The 21,023-nt window shown below is 47.6% G+C and overlaps 2 protein-coding genes across 4 annotated transcripts in view; one reads left to right on the top strand and one right to left on the bottom strand.

The window, feature by feature from the left end:
• Window positions 1–4,083, bottom strand: part of LOC105560628 (carbonic anhydrase-related protein 10) — a 139,424-nt gene extending 135,341 nt beyond the window's left edge. For all 3 annotated transcript variants that reach the window (XM_012009884.1, XM_012009885.1, XM_012009886.1), the window contains exon 1: window positions 3,087–4,083. In XM_012009884.1, coding sequence (XP_011865274.1) covers window positions 3,087–3,141 — 55 coding nt within the window. In that variant the 5' untranslated portion in view covers window positions 3,142–4,083. The remainder of the gene's footprint in view (window positions 1–3,086) is intronic.
• Window positions 1–16,994, top strand: part of LOC105560627 — a 227,897-nt gene extending 210,903 nt beyond the window's left edge. Inside the window, exon 3 of the transcript XR_001008844.1 lies at window positions 16,967–16,994. The gene's annotated coding sequence lies outside the window, so the exon portion shown is untranslated. The remainder of the gene's footprint in view (window positions 1–16,966) is intronic.
• The last annotated feature ends 4,029 nt before the right edge of the window (window positions 16,995–21,023 follow it).

Raw genomic sequence — 21,023 nt, 5'->3', positions numbered from 1 at the left:
CAATTGTACATTCAGGAGTCTCTTTCGCTTACCGTAATTCAATAGAATAGGCCGAGAGATTATTTATCGTAATTCATTGTCAAGCCGTCAATGATTTGGAGCGAATTGTTATTTGCGAATTGTTAGAGCTCAAACCGTCAATCCCGCTGACGCCGCGCGCGCGTCATTAAAGGCGTCAGCCCGCGTGTTCACGCGAACATGCGGCGCACGCTGTGCGCAGATGCCACCGGTGATTTTCTAGTCACGGTCAAGAGACGTAGCACGCAAATACTTGAAACTGTGTGACGCTGTCCGCCGTCTTGTCGCCTTAATGACAAGTTCACACGAAGCCGCCGGCGCGGCAAGAGTGGAAGAAAGAGAGTCAACTAACAAATTACCCTGTAATCTTCCCTTCATAGACAATTGTCGTTATTATCATCGTATCGTTATCCACTTTACGCGAACATTTTACGGATGTAAATTCGGCTTGTATATCCAGCAGAGCCTTGTATAGACTTTCGTATTCGGTCTGTATACAATACGTATTTCGCCAAGAAACGACTACATATGTACATATGTACCTCGAGACTTCCGTTTCCAGGTTAAAATCCTTTTAAGACGGCCGGAAGTTAAATGCATGATCATCATCGGACCGATCGAACCGAGAAACGGCGATCGTCTCCGGACGATGGCCGATTTCGCGCGATAGCCAATACCAGGAGGAGGACTAGATTTCCGGAGGCGACCGATATAACGTGCAAGTTCTGTGCTTTCTATCGCCTGGAATCACGCTCGCGCAGCCTGCTGACGATGATTGGTTCGAATCCGACAATACCCGACAGTTCGCGCGTATACGGACGGGAATCGAATCGCGCGACTGAGATTTGGCCCCTGTTGTTCGTGTCTCACAGCCGCGCCGTGCGTGATAAACGAGACGCACGAGCTACAAAATGCCTCGCGAAATGCGTAGCAAAGAGGGAAGGGGAAAAACAAGATACAGTAATGTTATTATATTCTATTTCGTTCCGCTCTTTAAAGACCCCCTTAAATTATTTCAACCTTGTTGATTGTTTGTTCGGATATTTATAGTGTTACCTTCCTTGATACTGCGCGATTGTTGCTTTCTGTTAATAAATGTTTCCCTATTTTTCGCTGTTTACAATTGCAATGAAATTTTGCTTCAGCTACTCTCTCGGCGCACACACATAGCGAGCGTTCATGTCCGCCATTAATCACGATGCTCGATGCATACAGTTATGCATTTTTATCTCAAATATTTGTGATGCCGCGCATAACGTCACGATTAATTAATTACACGGAGTTCAAACAATGGCGGAGGCAACGGGCGTATCTTGCCGCGCTGAGCGAAGCGTTTACACCAACACACCGATATATGTATATATTTCTGCATTTTTGTTACACGTCCTAGCCAAAAAGCGCCTCTCTTTTGCGGGTATTCGGAATTAGCTTTTCCGCGCAATGGTGCAGCCGCGAAAGCCGCGGTACACCACGCACCGGATTATATTAATTAATATAAACACGGTCATCAAACACAAACACTGCCACGCAAACAAAACCCTTTCAGGTGGAAAAAAATATTGTGATAAAGTATACGCGGTTTCAAAATCACCCTAACATCATCCCTATGGTCGTTTCACAAGGATTTCTTGTCGCGACAGTTATTTTTTTTAATATTAAAGCGCCCCGCCGACGATTACGACGTCCCAATAAAATTCTGCGAAGTGAAAATTGCGCTCTCGAGTATTTGAAAAAAAGCCGCAATTAAAAGATATACAGGTCCCGCGGAAATGCGCAAACAGCACGCTGCTGCACGGTTTTTCTACTCGGCAGAGGGATTTTAAAACGATGGTAAAAAGGGAACAGAGTCTCGAATGGTGAATGCGTACAGTGCGCTGAAACCACTGCAAAAGAGAATCATTATTCGGCCAGTCTTTCAATTTACCCTGAACGAAACTGATGCCACCCCCGCCCCATCTCCCTCCCTGACTCTTGCTGGCGTAATTTTTGTCGCGTCGATGGCCGGTTTTTTTTTCTGTCGCCGACACATTGAAACAGCCAAAATATCAGCCCTTTTTCCGTCGCAGTTCGTACAACGGGAGAGCTCCGTTAGCACACGTTAACAACCTCAACCTGGCCCGAGCTTTTTCTTCCCTCCCTCATTCTTTCTCTTCTCTTTTACCGTGACCCTCTTTCACTCTTTGCGAAAATGTACGTCCACCTCGCTGCCCCCCCCCCTCTCTCTCTCTCTCTCTCTCTCGCTTTCTGTCTCTCTTTCACCCCCATCGTACTATACCACCCGGTCTCTCTCGCCGTCGTCGTCCCCCGATTTCAGCACATAGATTACGACCATCGGCACGCGCGTATGGCGTGCGCCCATAAAAACCGGCCATGTATAAAACCGTCGTGTTCCCGCGTGCTCGACGAGCGAGCATTTTCGTCGGGTCCCTTCCTCCACCTCGCGTCGTTCTTTTTCCGCGAGGTCCATCCGTGTCGCCCGTCAACGCCGCGCCGGAGAAAAGCACGCCGGAGAACAAGAAACATAAAGAATGATGGGTTAGCTCTTACTTACGTTTCCGGAGCCGGGCGCAGAATTTACACGCGAATTTCGAATTAGCTTGGAAAGATCAAGTGCATGTCGCGGGACAACGCTCTTGACGCATCGGAGTTTGAAATAAACGTAAAAGAACAATCGTTTTTAATATTTATCAATTCTACCCCACCCCGTCTTTCTTCTCACCTCAATTCTCACCCCAACAGCAATTACGATTGAGATAGTGCCTAGAGATCTCGCAGAAATCTCTCGCTAAGTTTCGCAACGTTCCCTATTAATCCTTTTAGAAATAATCATTGACCATACGAATGTGTTCAATGATCATCAAAATAACGAAGACCCTCAGTTAAACACCTGAACTGTCGTAAATTGCCAAACATTTTCAATCGCGCTTCTTTAAAAGCACAAATTATACGAAACGATTAGGTTTCTCCATAAAAAAAAATGTCCCCCCTTTTCACGCACAAGACAGAAAACTACTCCGGGAAGATAAACCTACGGTCGTGCTATAATTCTAACGTTGTCATGGGCTTACCGTTGACGACAGCGATGATGCCGAGGACGCACAGTAGCAACGATCTCGCGCACATCTTCGCTCCTTCCCTTTCCGTCTCCCTCGACGAAAGAAAAGCGACGAGAAACGGGCACGCGCGATTCTTATGTGGCTTTATCGAGCATCGTTCGTCCTCTTCCTATTAATGCATGGGATCAAGTCTTCCGATCGATCAGTCGATGACGAGCGAGGAGACGTTCCCGGGGAATGCTGCGCCCGTCATCATTGCCGAATCACGCCGAAAGTATCTCGAGCTGGCATCGGAGACGGGATCGACCTCCAACCCTCCCTCCGACGACAATGACGACAGCGATGACGGTATCTTAATTAGATCACGCAGGATCGCCGAGCGAAAAAGCGAGCTGCGATTGCGAAATAGCTGATTGCTAATTAGGGCTGATCGCATTAAGCGGCTCTTAACCACCACGGGCACCCGGAAGTACCTCGATCGAAATTCTATCTCGCCTGTCTAACTTGCCTGTCGTAATAACCCCGAGGCTCGGGCTTCCGAGCCTTCTACTCCGTCTTCGACGCTTCCTCTGACGTCTTTCTACTCTCCCCCGCTCGCTCTCTTCTTTCTTCACCTTCCCCTTTTCCGGCCGCTGCCTCCTGCTGCTCCTGCCGCCTTCGCTTTCTTTCCTCTAGCCTTGGGACATAATACCCTCCCCGCCGCGAATCTACTTGTTTGTTCTAGATGACGTCAGCTCGCCGAAAGCTACCTCGCAATTCCTCACGGGCTAGCTTCCTCGATCCGGGATCCTCTCAGCGTAACTTAGCGAAGTAAGTTGAAGTGCCCCTTAGCGCAACTAGACCTCCTCCTATTCATCGAATATAGTCCAACTTTTATCTTTGATCAAAGCATCCAACGACGTGAAGGGGATGCGAGGCTTCAGCTAAATTGTCTCCCTTCCTTTTCTCTCGCAAATAAAAAGTTACTTTCGTCCGGTGTTTAATGGAGTAATTCCTTTACGTCCTTCCCTCCCCCCCGCCCCGTCAAAGCAATTTTCCGGAGAATTGCCGAGTAGTATGTCTCGCCGTGACACGAGCTAATCGCACAAGTTCGCGGGAAACAAACGTCGGCGAGAGTATCACGAGACTCGCCGACTCGCGACTTCCCTTCGTGGAACTTTCCCCCCGCACGAAGTTTCAGAACTTGAAGAATAGCAGAGTCGCCTCCCGTCGCCGGGGATAAGTCTTGGAGTACAAGGATTATATTTTACCCATTCGCGTGCCAACCGCGAGGCGCTCCCGGCCACGGCGAGCTCGCGGCGCTTACTGAGCTTGCGGGAAAGCTCCTCGAGGAGCGTCCGCGAGATGAGAGCACGTTTCTCATCCCCACTTGGTGAACCCGCGATTACGTTGCGCGCCGTGCGCGCTGATTGGCCGGGCATGCGCCCGAAAGCTCGCCGAGTAACGTGCGTGCCCCCCTGGCACGGAGGGAGAAAGAAACGGGGAGAAAGAGAGAGGGCCGAGCGAGGGAGGGGGGGGAGGGAGGAGGGTTGGACGAAGGGAGACAGAGTGAAGGGGGCAACGAAAGCTCTGCGATGCTTTTGGAGTACCGACTGCCGAGTAGTGTTGAAACGCTGTTGAAACCGCCGGTAGTGGGGCGACAACGCGACGGGAAGGAAGGAGAAAGGGAGACGCGCGCGGTGCAGAAAGGACACCGGGTACATCGCGCGCTTCGCGCCACTACCCGCGCTCGCACACGCGTCGAGCTTGCGGCAAAAGTTATGACCTCAAAGGGGTCGTTAACGAGCGCCCGCCAAATTAGTATAACGGCTCGCCCTCCGGTCTATCCCCCCCCCCCGCCGCCGCCGCTCTCCGTTCCTTTCAGCCTCCCCGCAAACACCGGTGTCCTTTCCCTATACCTGTCTACACGCAGCTATTTTTGACTGGACTCGAAACGCAAGTACTATCCATCATCTGTCTATCGACTGGCCCAAGGCAAATAGCACGCACATTGTCTATCGATTCATTACGGCTCGTCCATTTTATGATTGATTACTATGATTGTGTCTGCAATTGGTATCGCGAGATACGACGGTCCGCTCCTTCTGTTTTTTTTTATCGCAAAACTTCGAAAGTAACAGAATTATTCTGATAAAGGAAAGCTCTTTTCTTTCATACGAACTTCGCGCTCATTTCAAGAATAAGAGAACAGTAACATCCTGAAAAATATCCAGTGCAACATTTTAAATTATTCCGCGGACCGTGAAATATCTGAATGCAATTTATTAGTAAGAGATTTGTGAAAGTCTATAATTTAAATTCTAAATAAATATCTAGTAATCAATTTTTACTTGTTCTGTGGATCATAATATATCTGACTGCAATTTATTAACAGACTTTGTGAAAATCTATAATTTAAATTAGATATCAATGAAAAACGCAATACAATATGTGTTAACGTATCTCACGATAAAAAATTTATCGCTACAATTCATAATCAATTAATTGACACTAGCGTTACGTTTTTATGATTATCGATATTCAGATACCGCGCGTTTCTGCTTTATTTAGTTTTATCACAGTACATTTTTACTACAGTACACCATAGGTCAGTCATATCGCAAGTCTACACTTGCAATTAATAATCTTTATTATTTAGAACGATCACAAATCCACTGAAACAATTTTCCATCCGATAAACCAATTAAATAGTGTTTCCGATGGTTAATTTTTAAATCGTGGTCTTAACGAAAAGTAATTTTGTATTTGTATTTACCGTTTATTGTTCCAAATATGCGCGCAAAGGTGTATTAACGTTTCAGTGCATTTGTGATCGTTCTAAATAATAAAGATTATTAATTGCAAGTGTAGACTTGCTATATGACTTTTCGTTAAGACCACGGTTAGACTAGTGGGAAAAGTGGAAAGCAAGGGAACACGTGGCCGAATACTAGAATCTTAACTGAAATTACCTGTACAAGCAAATACTTCTTTTAGTAAAATAAGAAAAATATATTTTGAGGAGACCTAACAGCTCTTTGAGGTTTAACAACGTTACATATTTTTAACCGTGCATATAAGAAAATTATTTGCAATTAGATGAGATTATTTGTAATCAGACGAAATCGTGTAATCAGTGGAACAAAATTTTAGCTGGTGGCTAAGTTACCCCCTTGTTACTGTCTATACGAATACACATAGAAAGTACTCGGAGATATTAAAAAATTAAATGCCCAATAAGTCGTTTTGAAGCGACTCTTTATTAATTCCCTTTTTTGTGGCACTTCGCGTCGATCATGATACCTTTCGCCGCAATCTTTTCGTGGTAGACGTCGTTACTCTCGAAATTACTTTCCATTACGCGAAACTCGGCAACTCCCGAAAGAAGTAAAAGTAAGAGCTTGGACGGCGAACGGGCGATCGACGCGGTCCAGCAGCCGCCGCGCGTTGGATTTCGTGAGGGACAACTTCGGAAATGCTGGCGACATCGCAGACGCTAGTAGTGCAGTCAATATATAATGCGCGACGTGCTCCTGCATTTCAAATTACCGCACGGCACCGGCGACGAACGTGCGGGCGTCGCTTCCCGATGCTGCCGATCGCCCGCCAACAGCGATGGTGTGACACTATGAATTCGAGCAATTTCTCTCACTCTGTCTCCCTTCCCCTGTCTCCCTCCCTCTACATTGCATTGGGATAATTATCATCTCGATTTTAGGGGCAGTACACTTTCTTCCAACACAACGGATTTACGTCTCTAAATGCAGATTCCATTTGCAATTGACTTGTGCTAATTAGCCCATGCTAATTAAATACGTATATCGTAAATGTAATATCAACTTTTTAGATTTCCTTATATTCTTATTTATTTGTTTACATTCATTAATATTTGTTCAAAAGGTCTTAACGGAATTTTAAGTAACGCATTAACGTACATACGTGAGAAATATTAGAAACTATTTCTCTCTCTTTATATCTCGTTATTTGCTTCATTAATAATTTATCACTGATCCACTTTGTCATGCGCGTATGATTTTTCATTTTATATCATTTTATTGAACACCTTAATGTCAAAGCTCCGATTAGTACCATCGCATGTAGTAATTATCAATTAATTCACGTACGTCGTAGTGGTCGAACTTAGAATAGAATGGGCGTCGTGCCTCTAGAGACATAAATAATTATCCAATAGCTGCGCGATAATGTAGTAGTAAACGCATGCACCGCCAGACAAGCGTTGCCAGATGCAAAATGGATGACATCATCAATTCAGATGTTAATCTTTCTTGCATTAGCGTCTCGTCAAATATGCAATAACTTAATTTAGCGATTTGCGATTGGCGAGTTGGAAAATCAAAGTAGAACCACCCAACAACTTAACCGACACATTTCATAAATATTCTTGTTAATATTTTCGCACTAATTAACAGCAGGTTTCCCATAATTATATTTATTCAATTGACGAGCCAAATTTTTATCTTCGTATTTGTGTATCGTTTAAGAAACTCTATGCAGAGCCGCAATTAGGCAGTGCATTAGACGGAGCAAAGGACAAAGCCCGTTAGCGAAAAAGCGTCTCTTGGTCTCGGAAGGAAGAAAATGTTTACAAAGCCCACCGTGCGTGAATTGTACGGATCGGCGTCCGACGAATGGAAGAATTTCAACTTCAAAGAGAGAGTATTAAGTTGGTGATTTGTGCTGCCTGTCCCTGTCCGCGACACAAAGCGGTCGGGTATAATAGTGAAATAGAATGCTGCTTCTCTCGCGACGTCGTTAGCCGTTCGACGCGTGGCTCGCGACGACTAAGCGCGTGACTAAGACGAAGGGTGCAATTATATACGAGCGCTCGTCAGATTGGAGCAATCTTAACTATTCGTCGGGGCCGATCGAGTCCATAATTCGCGCCTCAAAGGACCGACATTTTTCCGGGCGATGGTTTCAGGAGACTGCGATTGATAATCGAGAGCGGAGGAACGTGCTCAACGAAGATGAATTCTCTCCGAGTACAAAAAGATTTTCGCGTTTACCGTCGTCTCGCGCTTTGATCGACGTACCGTCAAAGCGACGTTTCACTGTCTCATTTCGATTCCGTTTTACTTCGCCCGCATATCGATAACCCTCGGCTTTTTTCCGGCTTTTTACGTTTCTTCGATCCTTTAACGCGCGCGAGCGCGCGCACCGCCCCGAGTCCCCGTTTTCCTCCGCCGCCCCCTCCGGGACCAATTCTCAGTCTGGCATGGAATATACCGGAAGATGAAAGAAAGGAACCGGTCATTAACTGTCGTCGCGCCGCGGCAAAAGGAGGCGCGCGTAGACGCGGAAATGCGCGATGCATTTTTTATTTAATTCCGTAAGAAACGTGCCAAGACAAAAGAGAGGCAATAAGAAAAATGTCAATTGTAGAGTGTAAAATTGCAGTCGGTGGTTACACCTGGCTGGTGTAAATCGTCTTCGCTCTATTCCGCCCTTCCCCGCGATAATAAGTCGCGCGTGTCATATTTCTCCCGTTTCTAATTTTATGACAAATTACTTCTATCAGTTCCAGCCTAGCTAATCGAGAGAAGTACCGAATATAAACGTAATATAACATAGGTGTTATATTACATTTATCTTGTTGAGTAGAAAATTATAATACAGATGTAACTGTTATGTAACTGTTACTGTAATGTTAAAAAATATAATTTTAACATTTTTTCTTTATTTTATTTTATCGGCGACCGGGTCTGAAATTTCGCGTACCGATAGATCAAATTTACAACTACAATATATTTAAATTTCAACTTTTTCTACTTTTGGTCGGTTTACTTACGATTGAGTCATCAGTTTGCGGAAATTTCGAGCGTTCAGGCACGATACATCGTGTCCTTGCACATTGATTCGGTTTCTAGAAATTGACAATTCTGAACATGACAAAGAAAGTTCTTTAAGAAGCAGCACTTTCACGATGTACCAGATCTGACCGCGCGAAATTCCCGTAAACTGATTAGTCACCAATCGGCGCTTCCCATTTAAAATCTATAACAGCCTCGACTTTTCTGCGCAAGGATTTTCGTCTTAGAATTTCCCACAGAGAATCTGCGCCGGTGAAAAGCTCCACCGAGCTTACTGGGACACCCAGCAACAATTCCTACGTAATAATCCCTCTTCGAGCGAGCCGCGAAGACGCTGCAACAGATCGCGTTCGGAAACGCCGCGAGCCCGACATCTCCGATTACGAATTGCCGCGGGTGTAATTCACGCGTCCGACGATAATTGAGCTCCCCGTCGGCCGATTGATTTGTGTACAAAGTGGGAGATCCTCGTCATTCGTACACGGTAAAGTTTCCCGCGCGCGAATACGCGCCGGGCGCTGACAATCGCGGTATATTATTCGTCGCGCAGCTTATCCCGCCGCGATACATGTACACGCTCGCGGACGATTATCGTGACAATTTCATTTCGCATTATACCGCCCGCACCCCTCCCCCCCCCCACCCCCGTTCACCCCTGGCTGGACCAATGACTTCGTACCGGCCGAAAACTGCCCCTCTCGTATCTCCGATCGGACACGCCGGCGCTACATTCGGTAAATTTCCCTTCGGGACGTGTTCCGTTGCGTGTATCGAAATCCCATTTAATCGAAATTTCGAATGTGCGTTTAAACCGACCCCCGGTCGCCCCGCCCGCAAAGCATCCCCCTTTCTGCAACAATCATCTCTGTCGCGCGCAAATGCGCTCCGCGTAAAAAAAAAATAATAAAATAAAAAAATAAACTGTATTCCTCTGTAGCCCGATGTGTGCCTGAAGCCTGCGATGGACGGATTCAAAAGTCGGAGCACTCGAGGCCAAATTGCCGTTAACGTTCTCCCGCCGGAACTGCGCGATTTTCAAAGCGATTTTTGTATCCGGTTTTCAAATTTATTGACAGCAACTTTTTTAAACAATACATCGTGGAAAGCTATTAGTTGTTTTTTTTTTACGGACAATAGAGTTTATCGCGTAACCGATGAGCGAGCATCAGCGATAGCTGTTATTGAATCTAAAATTACACACCCGGCGATAAATTTATGCATTTTTAACCGCACTCGCGGACAAAATATTATTATCGATGCTAAGCAGAGCGTGATACGCACGCATATAATAATATGCGACGAATCGGAATAATAACGCAACGGCGGTATGTCCTAAGCGAAGCGTCTCTCTTTACTTATCGGAGTCGCCGGGCGAAGCGACCGGGGCGGGAGGGGGGGGGGGGGGGAGGTGGTGCATACATTTCAAATCGAGAACTGCAATAACACGCGCATTGTTGTGAGAATAAATTCCAGGTCGAATTTCCCTCTCGGCGCGGCGCGTCGCGTCGCGTCGCGTCGCGGCCGATCAGCGGTTTTTCCGCGGCGCGTCCGCAGCCGTGAATTCGAGCGAAGGCAAACGAGCGCGACGAGCGCCGGCCAATTGTCTCGGCGCCGATCAATTCAAGCCGGTCGATTATATTTTCCAAAAAATGCAAACGACTCTGTAACGCGGTCTCTGCTCTCACCCTCCCGCGCCCCGCCGCGAGCCCACCCACCCTTCCGCCCGCCTTCTCGCCCGCTCCCTTCCGCCGCTCTTTTTTTTCCTTTCAGGCAAGAATTTTTCAATATTCGCTACACTTCCCTCGGGATGTTCCGCGTATCGATATTCCATTTCGTCGGGAATTGAGCGACCGACGTACGGCGTGGTGACAGAGAACGAGGCGGGGCGAGGGCGAGGGCGAGGCGGAAAAAGGACTCGCCACGCCATCCGGCTGAAAGATGTGACGAGACCGTCGTTTACCTTTATCGCCGTCCTTACTTTCGTCATCGTCATTATATCGGATTATCGCCCCGCCGCCCTGGGTGCAGCCAGCGAGTTTCTCGGGAGGGGTGGCCCACGCGGTTTGCCGCCGCGAGTGCTTATCGGAACGTAACGCGCGGCGTCGCGGCGACGATCGCGCCCGCGGCGAGAGATGCATAAACGATACATTTACGTAAAAGTTACAATGCGCGCGGCTTGGATACTATCAAGCGTATCACAGCGAGAAAGAGAGAGAGAGAGCTTCATTTTTCACGCCGAACCCTTTCAGCGAAATCAATCACAATGGCTTAATACTCGCGCGCGCGCGAATGCTGCCTCGATTTCTTACGCAATGTAATCTCTTAAATTTAAAACAGATTCAGCGGCACAAAATTACGTATATCGTATACAGAACCGGGAGGGGGAGAAGGGGGGGGATGCGAGGCTGAACGGATCTGACGTATAAAACCCTTCAATTCAATTTGCCGTCCCTCTTTTTTTCCTATAGGGCTAGCTTTGTACTAAAATTCGATAAATGAAATTAATGCACATGGTGTTTCCACATGGCGGAGTTACCGCACGAATTGATTTCATCTCCAATTTCTGCGCATTTCGTCGTGGCTTTTAATTTTGTTTTTTCCGCGCGCAGACTCATCTCCTGCGCGCCCGCTGCCGCTCTTTCTCTCTCTCTCTCTCTCTCCCTCCCCCTCTATCCAGTAATCTTTTATCGCCCCATAACACGCTCGCGGCTGCATCATTTGCGCATTTCTTTTTTCCATTCGTTTATTCTATTTGCATGCGACAAGGATTTGCTTGCCTGTGCTAATAAATCACCGGTATCCCTCGGTCTGCCAGGACAAAACAAGCCCGGCCGCTACGCGGCTTGAAATCTACTGGGTGTCCGACAGCCGTTTGCGCGATATTTTAACGGCGTACTCTTGGAATTAATTAGTGACGGATATCGCGGTGTGAAAAAATGTCAGTGGCGCACGAATTCCCGAGTTATAAGCCGTCGGTGCGACGCGCGCTCGTAACCGATGCTTACCGTGTACACTGATTATCCGTTCCGCGGCGAGATATTCATCGGACTTCTCGTCGTTTCAATTCGTTTCGAGAGAGAAGCGGTTGGAGTTTAGTTGCCAATAAATGCGAATGGATATCAAAGATTAAAACAGAAATCGACGGACTATGAGACGAATGCAATTAATTATTTGCGCGTTCTTTATTAAATAAACCAGTTGGATTATACCGTAGCCATTTCGAGATATTGCTTTTCCTTTTACTTCGTGCGTGCACGTTGAAAAACAATTGTGTCGAGCGCCGTTACTTTTACATCGATATTTAATTCTGGACGAGAGAGAGCAACGTTTTGTCACTTTTAAGTGATAAACGGTAACAGAATCATTTTCACGAGGCTCAAGTTTGCGCCCGCAAAAACATTTCTCGTCTTTCTAGTTGCAACTTTTTCCCACAGATTCCAGGCAATCGCCTCGCGATTAGTATTCTGTCGAACATGGTGTCAAAATGCGCCAATATGTAAAATGACGATTGCATTCCGTGACTTTTGTGCAACCTCGCGCGGTAAATCGACAAATATTCAAAAATCAAAGGTATTAACTCTGGTCCACAGCTCGTTCGTTTTACAGAAACGAACCGGTGGAGTTTTACACTTATCCGTGATATTTTGGCTCACAGATCCATTAACTTAAATTAAAATAAAGGATGATTCGTCACTCACCAATCACGCGATGCACAACGGCGGAGTTGCAGCTGCGTCGTGTTAATCTGTAAAATACAATATAAAATTTGTACTACCGCAACGCAGAAAATAATCAATATTTCAAAAAAAAATCACCGTTGCGCCACTTGAAATATTTTTCGCGTACACGTTAAATAGAACAAACGTATCGCCGAAAAGGATCTTTTTCTCCGCAATCTTCCGATTTTACAAATAAAAATCTAACTCACGCACGTGAATAATTCAAAGGATTGCAAATTCGACACGCGTTAACAATATTCGTTAAATACGTATTTAATTGAACACAAGTGTATCCAATACAAAAACACACAAATAATTATTCATCCGCAACAGCGCAAATGAAATTGCGATGATAATTAAGTATTAAAAAAAAAAATCTCGCAGCGAGAAACCCGACGAATATTCCGCACTTAATTTTATATCGCGCGAAGTGGCGCGCACAAGCGGCGCGCGAACGATTAATTCCGCGCAAATGCAAATGAAAAATAGATCAATAATGATAAACAATAACGAAATTAAATAACAAATTACCTCGAGGTTGCTCCGCCGACGCACGATGCCTCCCCGGGCCGCCTCCTCCTCTCGGGATCGACACTGCTCGCACAACACTCGCGCCACCCAGTTACGGGAATCGACCATCGCGCGTTACTTTGAACGCCACTCCCGACGTTAATCGCACGAGACGCGCGCGCTTTATTACGCCACGACGTGGATCGAACGTGGGCGAGAGAGAGAGTGAGAGAGAGAGAGCGCGCGCGCGAGAGAGAAAGACAGAGAGAGAAGGCAATTCCGCCGAAGATGCCGAAGGGTCTGACAATGAGCGGAAAGATTGCCGCAACTGCTTACGACTCCGTCGTGAGACGTAAGTCAGCGCCGGAAGTCGACGCACAAAGAATCTTATGCGGAGTCTACAATGCGAGTCGCAGAGTCGTAGTCGTAAGAACAATCGACTGCGATTGGTCAATTTCGTTAGCCGCGTAAGAATTGACCAATCATAGTCGACTATTCTTACGACTACGACTTTACGACTTCCATGTAGACGTGGCTTTGCGTCGCCTCGCGACGCAACGGACGCGAGGGATGGCGACATACGTCTACGGCTCTTTGCGCGTTGACTTCCGACGCCGACTCGGTCTCTGTCCGTCCCCTTCGAAGGAGACAAAGCCGCTCACTTTCGGCGCTTTCGCTGTATTGTAAGATACAGACTTTGACCCATTTCGACGGACTCGTAAACGGTCGGGGCGATCTTTCCGCCCGAGCCGGTACGCGCGCCCCGCGGATCGACCGGCGCCGTCCGGCTCGTCGGCCGCGACGGATCTCGTCCCGAACGACGACACTGACGACGGAACTTGCGTTGACGCGAACGGCCGCGGGTCGCCCGCTCGCGGGCTACTCACCGAGATTAAACGCGTCGCCCCTCGCGAGCAATCCGCCCCGCGTCGCCGGCGGCTCCAACAATGGCGGAACGATGACGCTCGGCAGACTTCAGAGCGGCAACTTCACGCCGCTGTCACGTGACACGACGCGAGTCAAGTCGTAGCGGATGGCGGTTCGTCAACGTACGAGGCGCAGAATACTGAACGTCGCGGGTTTCTCGTTTACGCGACTCGACGCGGCGAGTCGTCCGCGCGGTCTTTGGCGCGCGAGTCACTCTCGAATTGCCGAAGCGTGCACGGAGGGCGGCGAGCGCGCGAACGCGGACGAGTGAAGGAAATATCCGGCGCGACGAACAGCCACCGACACGGTAATCGCGCGAGTCGGCCTTTCCCCTCCCCCCCCCCTCTCTCTTTCTCGCGGGGAGACGCGCAATATTCCGAGCTCGCCTAACCTAAACGGACTCGAATTCAGCACCGCGGACACTCGCGGACACTTCCGTCTTTGTACCGCGTCGACACCGCGTCGCCCGAGATTCACACTTACGCGCACAGGTTTCCGACGTCGACTCCGTCTTCCTCCTCTCCTCCCTTCTGCGACTCTCGATCACGCAACTGGACCGCCGCGGACCTGACTAGGGCTCGGACATTCGTGCGGTTAAAGCTAGACGGCAGCCGTTCCCCCGACGAGACCCGCCGCTCGCGAAGAAGTGATCGAGATGTTGCTGTCTCACTTCAGAGCGAGCGTCCGACACGCAGTGGCGCCCCGCGCGCACACCGGGAAGCAGCACGAACATCCGGTCCCTAGTCGCGACTAACCGGCAGTGCGGACGGGAAGAGGAAGAGGAAGAGACGTCTGTGGGCAGCGCGATATTAACCCGGCACCTCGCCCGGCACCAACCTCGCGCGACCGCGTCTCCAAAGGTAATGATACGGCGACTCGTACACAAACACGCGCACGGAGCGTGGTACGGCGCCGCGCGAACGACAACAACACGACCTTGTTTACGGTGAGCGGTGACGCGCATCGAGCGCCGCGAGCATAACGGCCGCGCGACGCGGCGTTCAAACGATAATACGTGCGTGCGTAAGGTTCACCTGGGCTGCGTTCAGAAACGTTACCCGAGTGCCCCAGTGTATCATTTCATCCTTGTTGCTCACCGTATGTTAAACAAGGATAAAATAATACACTGGGGCACTCGGGTGATGTTTCTGAACGCAACCCTGTTGTAGCCGCAGGACGAGACGGTTGACGCGCGCCGCCGGGTACCGAATACGTGCTAAGACGCGCCCCGTCCTTCGCGTCTTGTAATCAACTTCGAGTAGATTTTTACCGCGCACACCCTGCGTCCCGTTTCGCGTCTCAGAGGATCCTTAAGGGGATCCTTCAGCCGTCTTTTTTACCGACACAGTCAAATATAGTTTTTGCGCTTGTAATTCTTTTTATTAGCTTTCATGCACGAAACAGTACCGGGATAAGTTGCAGATTGCGTAGCAAAACATTTTCACACTTAAAACACTCAGTTCAGATGTCTAATGAAAAAGATATTGGTATTTGAAAGAGTCAATTCGTATTTCTAACTAAATTTGAAATTGGCTTTATAAAATTGCAAGATTCGTCCACACGATTAAAGTACGCATAAAGACTAGGGTCAGTCGACTTTATTTTATATATAAAAAAAAGAGAAATAAAAAATATCACTTTATAAAGGATTGAAGTTATCTAACTTCAGTCAATTATAAAGTGATAATTTTAATTTTCCTTCGTTTTTTTTAAATAAAAAGTCGACTGTTCCTGGTTTAGCCTTTATGCGTACTTTAATCGCGTGGAAGAATCTTACAATTTTATACAGCCAATTTCAAATTTAGTTAGAACTACGAATTGAAAATTTCAAATACCAATATCGTTTTTATTAGACCACTGAACTGAGTGTTTTAAGTATACAAATGTTCCGCTATGCGGTCCGCAACTTGTCCTGGCATTATTTCGTGCATAAAAGCTAATAAAAAGATTTACCAGCGCAAAAACTATATTCGAATGCGTCGGTAAAACATATGACTTTAGGATCCTCTTAAGGGGACGCTGGAGTAATTCTGCACTTTTGCACCTTTTGCATTTAAAACTGTCTGTTTCCTGGAAACATTCCCGTAATATACAAATTAAATGGCTTACGTGTACAGATCGAAAGCAGCTTGCTATTCCGGCTTTAAATGAAAGAACAGTATGGCATGACTGAAACTAACAAGTTTGTAAGTCTAATAAGAAACAATAGTGAACAATACACACATACAGTACGTGTGGTGTCGTTTCGATAAATGAAAAGAAAGAACGAATTTTGTAATATTTCAGTCTTTTAATGTCAATTCGGATATCGAATATTTTACTTCTTAAGGTCGCACTATTTCAACGATCGAAATACGAAAGCGTCTATGAAAAGAACGATAATAAATGTACATTAATTTTTAGAAATGCTTTTCCGGTGAAAATATAGAATATACTTCGTTCCTCGAGCAAACGTGAAATTTAGCATTTCCCTCTTTAAGTAAAGTAATTAATCAGCCACTTATTTTTATAAAAAAAAACGGGAAATTGAATAGCGAGTAAGTTGTCGACAGCAGCTAATGTATTTACGTAATGTATGAAGTAAAAACCAATAACACGTGACAAATTGACGTATGCATAGTTCAGGCTCGAACTTTGCGCAGTGTTAACGAGCTTTAGTCACTCAAGATTTTAAAATGACCTCGAACCTGCGTGTGCGAGACTTTCTGTTTCAATTATTTTCCAAATAATGCCTAACGATCGCGAGAGATTGCGTAAACTTGTAAACGGACAATCGTCTTACGGCCGCGTTAACAATTGTAAGATTGTTACATTGAAATGTCGAGCGTAATACGGAAAACAGGCGCGAAATGAAACCTCCTTGGTGTATCTATTGCGCACACATGTTTCTTTACATCTCCATTTGAGACACACGCTTCTCTTTCAGGACAAGGTCAACCCGCGCGGTCCAGAATGCAGCGAACTTTTCACTTAGACCAGTGATACTTGCGAAGGAAGCAGCGAGAGCCTCAACTTGCCCCTTAAGCGACCGCCGATTGCCACTTGGAAGCACCGTACTTCACGTGATTTTTCTACCTGCCCGTTTTTCCGAGGAGAAACACAAAGGTTTGCGGGAAAAGAAAAGATTGGTTGTCATTTTTTTTAATTCAGCATCGAATACCGCTTGCCATTCGTTCGTCGAAACTTTATTTTCATTCTAACTCGTTGACTCGTTCGTTTCAACATATTTTTTGATCGCACAATTGCAGCGCAAAAAGGGAGAAGCGCGATAGTCTTTCGCGAGCTAAAGTCTTGGTAAGATAAGTCAATTGCGACTCAAAATAATGCGAGTCTGTTGTATCGCGACAATTCACGACCCACGCAGGGATCTCCGAATGAGCTTTTAAGCACGCCGCGCGGATTTCGCGGCGCGTCCTTTCCGGCGACATAGAATTTCTTAGCAACTCCCTCCCCCACGCGAACGTCGCTTATTCGTTCCCCAAGAAGAATAATCTTGCGAGCTGAAAAGGGGACGCGGAATGATGACTCAGTCGGCAGCTTTGCAGGGAGACCCGAAGGCGACATTTTAATAGTATCCCCATCGCCGGATGTTTCATATCCTCCCTTTGTCTCCCTCTGGGTATGCGTGCGTCAGTTTACGTTAGATCCGTGTGTGCGCGCACGTGAATATCGTCCACGGCGAGAACGAGAATCGGTACGAACGTGGGCGAAATAAGGGGCACTGGAGTGTCATCGTTATTGAACAGCGTTTATTTTAATACCTTCGTCCGCGGACTCTAATCGCGAAGTCGGATCGGAAATTCTGGAAGCGACGCTCGTAGGTGGGGACTAGCTGGGAATTAATATTATCGCGGGGACAATGCTAAGAAAATTAATATACTCTCCCGGTAGCTTTTAATGGCATCAGCGACACACGGTTGTTCTTTGGGGCCAAGTTGCGTCCAACTCGCACAAACGTGGCGTACGCGAGGTAGAGACGCATACGTGAGCACATCTACGAATGTCTCGCCGCAGGCCAGCCACGCAAACATACGCTCAACATTCGCAAAAACATTCGCACACGCGAGAGACCTCGTGAACGGTTTGCGGACGTGCACGAAGCGCCACCACGAGTGAGAAGCTCTTGTTTAAATCCTTCCCGGAGCCAGGAAGCTCGGTGAGTTTCTCACGTGATTTTCTAGATAGCATTTCAAAGTAAATAAATCGCGGGGTCCGCGTCTGCGATCCGTGAGAAATTTTACTTTCCTCGCTACATCCCACCTCTGTCGCTTAATCTTGTCCCCTTCTTGATAAAGGAACGGGATAGATCTCTGGATATAAATCTCCTCCTGCGTTCAATTATACATATATTAATTAACAAACATGTCAACGATCTTGTTTATTAATGGCTATATTCTCTTTAAGAGATCAGCTGAGAAAAGCGATTGGAGATAATTGGTATCTTAGTACCCGGCAGTTCCCAAGTACGTACTCAATAATGGTATTCCAAATGCGAATAAAATTAGAGGGGGTTGGGGGAGGGGGTGGCGGATGAAATTGAAATTCAAAGATGTAGCGGATCGTTTTAAAACGCGTCGCGAGTAAGCCTTGATCTGCAATTGAACGGAAACTTGATGGCGGACCGTCGGATTCCATGGAATGCGGCACGGCAGCCACTTGGCAATCCGCTCAAATACGCTGCATCCGCGCGTCCAGAAGCCGATCGGACTGCCTATCTTCTGTTCCATCTCACAATCCGGCTCCGCTCGGTACCTCCCACGGTATCCTCCCACGATGGTCGTGGGAAACCACATCCTGGCGTGACTCCAAATTGCGTGCAAAACCATCAGTGGTAAATGCGAATCGAGCGTCGGGGAGCAGAGTGGATGGATGAAGAGAGCGGGAGAGGAGCAGGAAAAGGCTGCTGTCGATCGCGATCGATTGATCCTGGCCGCCGTACGTTGAAAGGCAATTAATCATTAATGACCTGCCGCAAAAGAACGGCGCCAGCTTTTAGCAGGAGAACTTTTGAAGTGCGGGACGGTGTACGGTGAAGTGTACCGTAATTCGGCGATACAGCTAATTCGCTGATAATGAAATTCGCAGCTGCCGCGTTCGTGCCATCGGGGGGAGGAGGGGGGGAAGCGCGTTTCTTAAAACCGTTGTCTTGTACTCCCCCTATTGCCTTATTCAAACATCTCGCTTATATATTCCTGGATAAATCGATTCTCCTCGCGAGCACTCAAATTAATAAAGTTACGGACGATACGGGGGTGAAACGCGATTTTTTTTTTTCGATTTAACTTGAGACGAACTCCCGCGGAATGAAATGAACACGTTGACACGGGCGTACTTTATAAATTCCACTTGTTGCCGTAAGTTACACGCGAGCGTAAAGCCCGGGCGTGACGGCCCAATCGTGTCTTCCCCGCGATAATTGACCGCGTGCTCCACTGACAGCCCAATTACGCGCGAAGATACTTACAATCAAGCCAATAATTGTCGCCGACTGCCGCGGATAGCGCCGAGCTGCAATATTCGCCGACGGCGGCCCGATATATCGGCGGTGGCAGGCGTAATTAGCCCGACGCCCCGGCACTGCTTCTAGATTTCAATTTCGCCGACGAGAACGGCGGGATTACTGATACACGACGACCTTTCCCGCGAAGGCCAGGGAACAACGGCTCGCAGTACTAATCGCACCTTGGCGGAAACCTCTTGATTATAAGCGCCCGCGCTGATTCGCGTTACAAATGAGCACATTACTTGGCGAACGCGGCATCGCCGTTCGACGGCTAAATTTTAATTCCCCCGAGGGTGTTTTTGCCGCGAAATACATCGTTTATAATGTAGGACACGTGAGGGACGTCCAATTCGTATCGAATAATTCACGTTCCTACACTCCTTCTTGCTCGAGGATCACTTTGGGTAAATCATATACATTCCGATGTTAATACCGCTTTATGATCCACTCGAGCCGGCGAAGGGCAGAATTGACTCTACTCTAGCCAGACGGGAAATTGAGTTCTGGATATGAAATAATTAATGCCAGCTCTCGCAGGCGACACGGACGTTGCGCGTCACCGCGTTACGTCCTCGACCCCCGCTCTCTCTCTCTCTCTCTCCTTCGTCCGCAATCCCAAAGCGCGGCCCCGCCATCCCGTCCCGCCGGTCCCTCGTGTCGCGCCCCACGACCCTTCGTTTCACCTGCGTCACCTCCTGCGTCCGCCTGACCGCCGCCGCCACCGTCGTTTCCGGTCATAACTCAAAATCCCTCAGGTGTGCTAACCGCGTATGCCAGCGGTCACGTTGGAATGTTAGGCCGCGAGTTTCCACCATTATTAAGCCTCGTCCGCGTCCGTAGTCCTCGCACGTGCGCTGCGACATACACACACGCTGCCCATCCCCTCCCCCTCTGCGTGACAGGTGGGCAACCCATCGGCAGAAACGCATGGACTCGACCCACGTCCCAAAATTTCACCGCAGCGACAAATTCGCAACCGTGATAAATTTGCGGCCGTAATAAATGGGACGGTCAGGAATAAGCCGTTGGTAAAACGTTCCAGCCTTGACACTTAAGGTATTACCCGACAATTACCCGGCTAGGAACTGGCGGCAAGAGATTTCCCGTGATGAATTTTACAAGGGTGGAATGATACGTGCCGGCTTTCCGATTAATAACAAGTTCAAACGTGCGGTGATTTACCCGCGAACCGGGGTGGTGCCATGCATCGCGACATAAACAGCGATCCCAACGTGATACAGAAAAGAAACCGGTAAACTTTTCCGATACTTGGGAGCGAGAGAGTCGATCGCTTGCCGATGACGAAAATTATTAATTCAAACATCGTCGGTAAACGGGTGTACTTTATCCACATCGACCGTGAATATAAAGTTCCACGACTACGCGTTCCGAAGAACCAGGCTGCGAACTTCTTCGGCCAAATGTGCCAAATTGAAGCCGAATTATAACTTTCCTGTGATGTGTCAAACCGAACTCGGGC

This window comes from Vollenhovia emeryi, unplaced genomic scaffold (assembly GCF_000949405.1).
Source record: "Vollenhovia emeryi isolate VEMERY1.0 unplaced genomic scaffold, V.emery_V1.0 DF939226.1, whole genome shotgun sequence".
Classification (NCBI taxonomy): domain Eukaryota; kingdom Metazoa; phylum Arthropoda; class Insecta; order Hymenoptera; family Formicidae; genus Vollenhovia; species Vollenhovia emeryi.
Note: the sequence above shows the minus strand (reverse complement) of the source record. Positions and strands in the feature narration are given on the sequence as shown.